This window comes from Microtus pennsylvanicus, chromosome 14 (assembly GCF_037038515.1).
Source record: "Microtus pennsylvanicus isolate mMicPen1 chromosome 14, mMicPen1.hap1, whole genome shotgun sequence".
NCBI lineage: Eukaryota > Metazoa > Chordata > Mammalia > Rodentia > Cricetidae > Microtus > Microtus pennsylvanicus.
In genome coordinates this window covers 16,351,712-16,362,704 of record NC_134592.1, presented here as the reverse complement: position 1 = coordinate 16,362,704, position 10,993 = coordinate 16,351,712, and the positions used below count along the sequence as shown (strand labels likewise).

At 40.5% G+C, this 10,993-nt stretch overlaps 1 protein-coding gene and 1 non-coding gene across 8 annotated transcripts in view; one reads left to right on the top strand and one right to left on the bottom strand.

Moving 5' to 3' along the window:
* The first annotated feature begins 1,211 nt into the window (after window positions 1–1,211).
* On the top strand, window positions 1,212–1,314 carry LOC142835441 (U6 spliceosomal RNA). Its single transcript, XR_012907868.1, has one exon. It is a non-coding gene; the product is annotated as a U6 spliceosomal RNA (small nuclear RNA).
* A 6,133-nt stretch (window positions 1,315–7,447) lies between these two features.
* The window catches only part of Atxn3 (ataxin 3), a 36,604-nt gene continuing 33,058 nt past the window's right edge, over window positions 7,448–10,993 (bottom strand). For 4 of the 7 annotated variants that reach the window (XM_075948815.1, XM_075948809.1, XM_075948814.1 and 1 more), the window contains one exon: window positions 7,448–8,712. In XM_075948815.1, the coding sequence (XP_075804930.1) occupies window positions 8,618–8,712 (95 nt within the window). In that variant the 3' untranslated portion in view covers window positions 7,448–8,617. Of the gene's footprint in view, window positions 8,716–10,993 lie in introns of all 7 variants that reach the window. The other 3 variants (XM_075948812.1, XM_075948810.1, XM_075948808.1) reach the window with 2 other exon arrangements.

Below are 10,993 nucleotides of genomic sequence, written 5' to 3'. Positions count from 1 at the left end.
GACATACAGGCAGAACGCTGTCTACATAATAAATAAACCTTTTTAAAAAAACATAAAATTGGCTATTGTATGAGGCTTTAGTTCACCTCACTTCTCGGCTCCATTCTCTCAGGTCCCCCCACCTCTAGAGAGGTTCATAAATTCACACTGTGCTACAAAATTAACGTAATGAATGAAGAAAATGCGTGGTAAGCTTTTGTACCATTTATTAGTCCAAATGTTACATCCTAAAACAGTGGTTCTCAACCTTCCTAATGCTACAGCCCTTCAATACAATTCCTCATGTTGTGGTGACCCCACAACCATAAAATTATTTCATTCGAGCCAGGCACATGCCTTTAATCCCAGCACTCAGGAGGCAGAAGCAGGCAGATCTCTGTGAGTTGGAGACCAGCCTGGTCTACAGAGCAAGTTTCAGGACAGCCAGGGCTACACATAGAAACCTTGTCTTGAAAAGAAATTTTCATTATTAGATCATATCTGTAATTTTGCTACTGTTATGAGCCATAATGTAAATATATAGGATATCTGATATTAGACCCCCAGGGGTCGTGACCCACATGTTGAGAAACACTGCTCTACAACTTCCTTTGGTGGGGGATTTTTTTTCCTTATAATGCCCAAGCGCTTTAACGTATTACCCTGATAAGTAGCATGATATGGTCTCTTGATGTACTTCAAAAAGATGGAGGGAACATGAGACAAGAATTGTCAGAAACCAGGTTGGAGACGGCTCAGTTAAGCCAAGTGCATTATCTCACAGACATGACAACCTGAGTTCAATCACCAGACCCATATAAGGCATGGTAGCACATGTATGTGCCACAACGCTGGGCAGAGACAGGAAGATCACCGGGGCTTTTTGACCAGCCAGGCTAGCCTAAGTAGTGACTTCTACGTGAGTGAGAGACCCTGTCTCAAAGAAATGTACGACTTTCCTGAGGGTGACACCCGAAGTTGTCTTCTGGCCTCCACGCGCACACACACACACATGCATACATGCACACACATACATTAAAAGAATTGCCAGAGCCAGATGGTGGTGCCGCACACTTTTAATCCCAGCACTCAGGAGGCAGAGGCAGGCAGATCTTTGTGAGTCTGAGGACAGTGTGGTCTACAGAGTGACTCTTCCAGTACAGCCAGGGCTACAACAGAAACGCTGTCTTGAAAAACAAACAAAAAAAAACACCAAACAAACAAAAAAACCCTCACTTTGGCAGCACATATACTAAAACTGGAACAATACAGAGAGGATGAGCATGGTCTCTGCACAAGGATGACACACAAATTCGTGAAGAATTACAAAAAAAAAAAAAAGTCAGAGGCCAGGCAGGGTCAGGTGATCTCTATGAGCCCCAGGCCAGCCTGGTCTACATAGTAAGGTTAAAGCCAGCCAGAGTAACACGGTGAGACCCTGTCTCAAAAAATAAAATAAGTATTGGGGAAAAAATAAAATGATAAGATATTGTCAGGGGCTGGAGAGATGGCTCAGTGGTTAAGAGCCCTGGCTGCACTTCCAGAGGTCCTGAGTTCAATTCCCAGCAACCACATGGTGGCTCACAACCATCTGTAATGAGATCTGGTGCCCTCTTCTGGCATTCAGGCATACATGGAGGCAGAATGTTGTATACATAATAAATAAAATCTTTAAAAAGAAAAAGAGATATTGTCAGATATTAGTCATGATTGAAATTTGGTGGAGTACACAGTTGTTCATTATATTAATCTTGTTTTTGTTTTTTTTTTTTTTTTGTTTTTTTGAGACAGGGTTTCTCTGTGGCTTTGGAGCCTGTCCTGGAACTAGCTCTGTAGACCAGGCTGGTCTCAAACTCACAGAGATCCACCTGCCTCTGCCTCCCGTGTGCTGGGATTAAAGGCGTGCACCACCACCGCCCGGCTATTAATCTTGTTTTTACATATGTTTAAATGAATTTTTTCTAGTAGGCTTAAAACATACATTTGATAACATACATCTGATTTTAAAATGCTGTTCTAGTTTAGTTTTCTGTTGCTGTTAAAAAAAAAAAACAAACAAACAGAAACACCATAGCCAAAAGCAAGTTGGAGGGGAGAATTTATTTCATTTTACAACTCCCAAGTTACAATCTATCAGAGGAAAGTCTCGGCAGGAATGCCCAGAATTTGTATAGTAGAAGCCCACCTGCCTAAGGATGGTTTCACCCGCAGTGGCTGATTCTCCTGCATCAAATAAAATAAATAGTACCCACAGCCACTCTGATGGAGGCAATTCTTCAATTGAACCTCCCTCTTCCCAGGCAGTCAAGTTGACATCCAAGATAAATCATCACAGATGTCTCTTCCCTTTCCTCCCAAACACCCCAATAGTTAGCTAGAGTGTGTCTGATCCTCACAAACACCCCAATAGTTAGCCTGAGTGTTCTTGATCACCATTCAAGAAGTTGCAAGATCAACACAGCACAAATAAACACATCAGAGAAGCCCCAAGCCTCAGTGGTTCCAAGTAGTAAACCCTAATCAGGAAAATACTATCAGTGTACCTTCCCCCTTCCTGCCACCCCATCTCACTATGTAGCCTGGCTACTTGGATTTGCTACATAGACCAGGTTGGCCTCAAACTCAATAGAGATCTACCTATCTCTGCCTCCCAAGTGCTAGGATTAAAGACATATGCTTCCACTCCCAACATTTCCTCATTAATACTAAATACTACCCATTGCCTTTATGAAAAACAGAATATTTTGACATGTCCCTATTCCCTTTCCTTCTGGGCTCTAAATAGTGTTATAATCACTGAGAAGTCATCAATGTTTACATTGCATGGTTTGGTGTGGTTTGAGGGAGATGTTCTGAAGAGATTGTTTGACTACTTCATCCCTAGCTGGTGGCACTGTTTGGGGAGCTTATGGAACTCTTTAAGTGAGGCCTAGCTGTAGTACTAGGGGCAGGTCTTGGAAGGTTACAGGACAGCCTCAAAACCTGTCTAGTCTTGTTTCCTGACCTGCCAAGATGGAAGATGTGGTTGTAGGGGAATACTATTTAAGGTATGTTCCTTTTGTTTATGCTGCATTTGTTTAATTGTGTGAAGCTATGTTACTGTCTAATAAAGAGCTGAACAGGCAATAGGGAGGCAGAAAAGAGAAACAGGCTGGGCCGGCAGGCAAAGAGGATGATTATGAGGAGAACTCTGGGGAAAAGGGATCTGGAAACTAGAAAGGAAAGAGGAAGACTTCAGAGGCCAGTCATCCAACTACACAACCAGGCACGGAGTAAGAAGGAAAGAAAAGATACAGAGAAATAGAGGAAGGTAAAAGCCCCGAGGCCAAAGATAGATGGGATAAGTTAAGAAAAGCTGACACGCAAACAAGGCAAGCTAAGGCCAAGCATTCATAAGACTTAGTCTTAAGAATAAGACTCCATGTGAGATTTATTTGGGAGCTGGGTGGTGGGCCCCCCAAAAGAGTAAAATACCAACATGTGGTAGCTGCTATGCCCTCCCTGCCATGAGGGCCTGTACCCTCAGAAACTGTCAGCCCAAACTGATCATTTCTAAGTGGTGTCTTGCCAGGCATTTTGTCACAGTAGCGAGAAAGGCAGCTAATAGATTATATACACTTTGTTCATTGCTACTGAGTCATGTATTGTACTAAACATTCCTCGTACAGCACAGGCCTTGAGAACATTCACATTCTGAATGAGTAGTATTACTCAAACCTATTTCTAAGAACCTAGAACAATCCATGGCCAAGGGTAAGCACACAGATGGTTCACTTTCTCTGTGGTGACCCGAAAGACAAAGGGTGGCTCAGGTCCGTGGCACAGTGTAGAGAATGGTCCAGAGGAAACAATGCTAGCCGGGCACAAATAGCACAAACCTGCAAACCCAGCACTCAGGAGTCTGAAGCAAGAGACCAAATGCTCCAAATCAGTTAAGGCTATATAGAAAATGCCTCAGATTTATAAAAACCAGTTATTAATGTGCTTTGTCCCTCAAGGTTAAGAACTGAACGAACATTTAAAACCAGATTTCAAGGAAGAATGTGGCTGAGGAGATGGCACAGGTGTAAAGGCCTTGCAAGCAATTAAAGTTGTGGAAGGCTTGTGTATCTGGGATCGGGTGGTAATATATTTTCTGAGAGGAATCTGCTTCATGTACCGCTGCAGCTGCATAAAAACACGCAACTCCACAGATTCCCCAAGTTCCAGCTACAGTGGGTCTGATTGTGACCTGAAACTGACATTGGGAAACGCTCCCACAAGACAGACATGCAGCTGTGTCTCCCAAGAGACTCTGAATAGCAAGGCCATGAATTAACAATGAACACAGAAAGGTTAATAGAAAAGCAACCATTCTCTTTATTTAATAATCTCTGATATTTAAAATACAACTCATTAACATCCACACCAACAGAACCTTCTGTGTTCAACAGTGCTTTGGGAAGCCCAGCTTTCGAAGGAGCAGACAGACGGAAGACCTGTGGAGTGGCAGCCCATAACTCGAGGAGACCGGGCACATGATAAGGGCTGCAGACTTGGGTCCTGAGCGAACTGTACTTTTTATTTCACGGCTTTTGCACTTAAGTTTCAAATATTTTATACAGAACAGTCAATGTTTAAAAAAGTTATTCCTATTTAGTCCAGTGTTGTAAAAATTAGATAATCACATTTCAAATGTCTGTCATCCTCTAAAAAAAAAAAGAAATTTAAAAAAATCCAGGAAACATACCATCTTTAAACTATACAAGAGACATTGAGTATTTCTTAAATTACTGCATTTTCCACATACTTTCCACTACAAATTTGTCTATGACTGCAACCTTAACATGTGTACTGGTATTGTTAAACATCCATAATAACCTACATAAATTTAGGGAGTGCATTGTTTTGTTTTAATTCTTAAAATGACTGACCATTATAGAAATAAAAGAAACCCTCAAATTTCTTCATGAAAGACTACAACAAAACTTTTTATTATGTGTAACACTTTGGAAAAAATACAAACCATGTTATGTTTCTTTAGCTCATTATAAACTAATTAGGAATGAAGGGGGATTTTTGTTTTAAATATGAAAAACAAAAATTATCTACACTACTGATTAGTTAATCCAATCTGGTGTTTCTTGACTAAGGTCACATCACCACAGCTCTACACGTGGGCTAAAGCACAGCCAACACTTCACTTTCAAAGTACTCCCTTAAGGCTCTCTAGATGCAGACTGCACCTCGAACTTTGTTCTTTGCATTGGTAAGGACTGAACGCAAGGCCTGGGCCAGTAGGCAACCACTCACCACTGCTGGATCCGCAGCTGGAGTTAAAGGACTCCATATTAACCACTCAGTCCTCTTACTACATCAGGATTTCCCAACTTAAAAATCTCAGATAGCACAGTTTGGTCCTGCACTACCCACTTTGGACTTGTGCAAGTCATAGGGGTCAGTTGCAAGAATTTATTAACTCTTGGCACTGGCATGATTTAAAAATAGTATCAAACATGCAGGTATTCAAAATATGTGGTTTAAACTCTGACATGAATAAAACTTAATCAACTTGATATTAAATAAAACAATACATACTACTCAATTTGAGCATTCTTCCTCATTAACTTTGGCTTCATCAAGAAAAATTCAAGTTTGCAGGGGGAAAAAAAGCACCAACTAAAATACCATCTGTGAACTGTAAATGTTTTTATCTTAAAAAGTTAATGCAGAATTTACCTACACTACTGTATCAAACAATTTATATTAGTGGAATATCTGCATATTGCTGTCTTTTGTTTGTTTGCTTGTTTTGTTTTTGTAATTTATGGTTTAGGCCACAGGGCAGCTATTCTGAATTTTTAAAATATAAGTAAGCCCATGACTTCCCAAAAGGAAAAGTGGTCTTTCCCAAGTTTTTTTTTTTTCCCTTTCTTTTTTTAAGACAAGGTCTCACTGTGCAGCTCTAACAGGTTAGAACTCACTCTGTAGACCAGGCTGGCCATGAAGTCAGAGAGCTCTACATGCCTCTGCCTCCTGAGTGCTGGGGTTAAAGGTGAGCATTACCATGGCTGTCTTTCCAAAGTGTTCTCACAGTTGCTTGTGACACTAGAATTACAACTGTACATATTTGATCTGTCGGTACAAGCTACACATTAGAAAAAAAAATGATACCAGTAGTTTAAAAATGAAACATCAGGCGCTCCCAATTGGTAAAAACAGAATGTCAAGTCAAGTCCGTAACGCAACTGTGATGGTGGACTCCCTTGCCCCCGACTGTCCTTCAGTGATGTCCAGCAAAAAGCAGCTCCTGGTGTATGTGCAGAGCTTCATGAACTTTTGTATACTGTAGTTATAATAAGCATTGGCATTTTTCATATTGGCTACTCATTAATAATTAAATCTAAAGATTCAGGTAAGCCTAGGTCAATCCAAAAGAAATGGCAGTTCAAGGGTGATTTGGATTTGCTTTGCCAAATACAATTCATAACAAACTAAAAAAAAAAAAATACACTCAAAAGAAATTCAGTGTATGCTCAGTTTCTCTTTAAAATGTCTCCAATAAAATATCAACATGATGTATTTCATAAGTGATTTAATTAACTAGGATGTTATATGAGTATTTTATAAACTCTTAAGTTAAAACTGAAATGCATATTGGCTTTCTCACTTTTTTTTTAACCAGGTTGCCCAACAACCTAACTGTATAGAAAGTTCACTGTGATTTTTCAGAGAAAAAAGGAAAGGCCAATGTTCAGACAATGTGACTGGTACATACTCAGTTTAACACTTACTGTGAACCGTAAGAAAGGTTTTCATTCCAACACCCTCAAGTTGCACAATTCTTCTGAACCTCTGTAATTACTAAAAGAGAACTTCAAAGATTTTAAAATAAGACTGACTAATTTTTCATAAAATGAACTCCAAAGAAACTTTACTTGGCACAAAACAACTAAGAAAAAAAACCCACTCGTTTTTGGAACTGGGGCTATAGCTCAGAGGTAGAGTGCCTGCCCAACACACATGAGGCCCTGGGTTCAATCCCCAGCACAGCCAAATAAAACAATCTGTCCTATCCAAGAGGAAACTATTTCATTATCACAAATAAAAATATTTGTATTTTTTTGCAGTTAGACAACAATAAATCCTATATCAAAAAACTTTCCCTGATAAAACGTGTGCAGAACACACACCAGTAGAGCAACACATCTTTCTTCACCTTCCTAAGCTGTTGGCTAAAATTTCTTCTTGGATTTTACTTATGTACAAGTCAATGCTCCAAAGAAGATAGAGAGGAAGGGAGGGAGGAAGGGAGGGAGGGAGGGAGGGAGGGAGGGAGGGAGGGAGGGAGGGAGGGAGGGAGGGAAGGAGGGAGGGAGAGAGGGAGGGCAGATACCAGGATCCATAACACCCATGAGACACATTTTCACCCAAATTAATTTTTACCCAAATCATACCAATGTAGTGACCCAGAAAGACTCTGAGCATCTCAATTAAAGAATGTTTATCAAAACTAAGGCCTTTTTAAATCTACAGACAGGACCACTGTGACATCTGTAATTCTTGACAATTTAAACATGATTGGAAGGGTCAACCCACAGTACATTTATATATTTTCATTAGTAGATCACGTTCAATTCTAGACCACCATTCTCGCAGGCTATATTATACTTTTTAAAAAATGAGGCTGGCATCTATATTCCAGGACTTATTGTAAATAAACACAAAGCTACTGTCACAAAAGAAAAAACTAAAACAAAGCTGCCACCAACACTGAAGGCCAAGTTTCTCCTGCAGTCCATTCATGGCGTCACTTCTAAATAAGAAGGAAATGTGCTTGCACTCTATGCTTCTCCTTTCCTCAACCAAAAAAGAAAGGAAATATGGTGCAGGTGCAGGTGCAGGTGCAGGTGAAGGTGAAGGTGCAGGTGCAGGAAGGACTCCAGATGTCAGCCAGGACAAAACTGAAAACTTTCACAAAGCATCCAGAAAGCACATGCTCACACAAAACCCAGCTCATCTAGACTCAATACTCGAGCAGTTCTGACTTCAGAGTATAAAAACACACTGAAGTGAGAGGCCTTCAAAAGACAAAGCTCAGGACAGACTGCCATGTTGAGTTGTGGGGAAACAACCAAAACCAGAATACCCCAAGGAAGCATCCGCGTGCCCTACACACACACACACACACACACACACACACACACACACGATGACAGCGTTAGCTTTCTGTAACAAGACAGACAAGAGACATTTCCATAGAAAGTTGGCCTAATATGAAACAGAAGTTCAAGTGAGCCAAGCCACTTCCAATGCTGAGAGAAATAAAAACAAAATTCAAGATCAAGTCCAATGCAAGAGCTAATTAGTTGGTCCACAAAGAGCCAAGAAAAACTCCCTAATTTCAGTTAGATATTGCACACTTGAAAAACAAAAAGGGACATTTAGAAAACTACCTTAAATTTCTTTAGCTGCTGACTGCTCTTTGGCTAGTGTCTGATCAGTACTCAGTCCTATGACGTTTCTGGCTTTCTATCATTTGCTTGTAAACCGCCGAAGGGTCGCATCTCTTCCAGGGACCAGCTGCCAAAATGGACTTTACACTGTAATCACACAGACAATGTTAGAAAGCAAGAGTAGCAAAATGATTTTAAAGGTATTATTTTTTTCTTTCAGCTTTCAAATTATCTTTAGCAGTTTCTAAAGACATGGTCACAGCTGCCTGAAGCATGTCTTCTTCTCTCGCATCATCACCTGCTGGGAAGAAAACAGAGTTCTCAGAAACACTGCTGGAGGATTCTCAATCACTAAAAGGCAAACTTTTGAATTAGAGGTGTAGCTAATTGGGAGAGTGCTTACGCAGCATGAACAAGGCCCTGGGTTCAATCCGTAGCATGGCATAAAAGGCATGGAGACATACTCCTCTCATCCTAGTACTCAACAAAGAGGCAGGAGAATCACAAGTTCAAGGTTGTCTTTGACTATATAACATTTGAATCCAGTCGGAGCTACATGAAACTCAGCCAAAATGAAGAAAAAAAGAGCAAACGCTTAGGAAATACATTTCTACTTGAATACTAATTTTTCTTTTTTTTCTTTTTTTTTAAGAATTAACTTCATAAATCTGCAGGCATGGTGTCATGCATGACCTGTGTAGAGGTCAGGACAGAAGGACGAGTGCCTTCCTTCCAGCAAGTGGGTTCTGATGACTGGACCCAGGTAGTCAGGTTTAGCAGCAAGCATCTTTCCCTGCTAAACCTTCTTGCTGGCCCTAGTTTCCTTTTATTGACTTTGTAATTCACATGCTATTTGAGTGGCACTTTAAAATCCACAAATGGATAGAGAACAAAATACCATACGACATATACCTATTGCTCCTCCTTGTCCAGTAACTTTGTGACCAATCCAAAGTCCAGCCAGATGTCTGTTTACAACAATCCAAAGTCCAGCCAGATGTCTGTTTACAAGTTCAGCCTGTCTGGCAAATCATGGTCTCATATGGTATATGTAGCCTTCTGAATGTAGAACTTTTCATTTACCATAACACATTTGAAATTTGTGTTTATTAACAAATCAGACTTTTTAGAAAACCTTTTTATTTGTAAACAATTAAATTCATAGGAAGTTGCCCTGTGGACTTGTCAGCTCAATTTCTCCCAACAGTTACATCTTCTATAACTAAAGCTCAAACTGAAACACAATAGCACAATGTTGGTGGTTCTACGTAACTTTAAAATATCTTTTCCATTTGTTGGTTATTTGTTTTGTTTGGTTAAATGCCTAATATGGCATTTTATCACACATGCAAACTCCTACCACCATCACCACCACTACCAAGACTGGAGGGCCGGGGCATGACTAAGTTGTGGGGAAAGGATGACATCCTGTGTGAATGTGTATTATTGATACAAACACAACCGTATCAGGAACCCTAATGTTTCAGACACATGGGAATGGCAAAGCCTTCCCTGGGTTAGGCTCAGAGGAATGTTCTTCTGGTCCAAGACAAACATTAAAGCCTTCTCCTGGTCCTAGCAGGGATGTTAATGATGAATGGCTAATCACTAGCTAAAACCAGTGTGAGTAGAAACTATCAATGCAATTCCTTTTAGATGACTGCAACCTGGGACTGATCCCCTACAGAGACCACCTAATCAACATTAGCTAACTAAACCACCCCATCCCACCCTGACACGTATGCACATGCCTCCTCCTCTTTTGTGCTATACTTAATGAAGGCACTGAGTTTCCAGGCTGCTGGTGGTGCATCTACATCAGAGTACATGGCCTACCTAATCCCAGCTTTTCTGTGTCTATTATACTTCATTCCCCAGCATTCTGTTTAGGGTAATCCTTAAACTGTCTAAGTTGAGGCACTCGTGTATAATCCTTGCCTAGCATGCACCAAGCCCCAGGTTTGATTCTAGGTACTACAAGAACCCGATAAAACTATAAAGCACCACAAATCTCTCCCTCCTGCATTACTTTCTATTCATGCCCAACTTTCCACCATCTTGTCTATATTGCTGCCCACAGTATCTTGTTCTCTATCTGAATACATCTGGGAGTTTTAGAATGCTACACAAAAGGCACCTCAGTGTGAAACCTTTCCAGACTGTCTTCAGCCTGGCATAATGGTCCTGAGGTGCAGCCCAGATGCTGCATGCATCAAGAGTGCTTCTTTTTAATCCTGAAAGTAGCACTCTATGGCATGAAGCACTACAGACTGTTTAACCATGTATGCACAGAATGTATGGCACACTGGCTATCTCCAAATTTTGATTGAAATCAATAAAATAGCTATGAATATTTGTATATATACTTTTGTGGGAACATACATTTTTAAATCTATGGCATACATACCTATGAGTATAACTGTTGGGTCATATGAATTATGTATTCAGCTTGTTTGTTTTCTTGAAACAGGGTCTTAGTATATAGCCCTGGCTGGCCTGGAACTCACTGTGTAGACTAGGGCAGCCTTGAACTCAAAGAAATCCACCTGGTTCTGCCTCTGGAGTGCCAGGATTAAAGG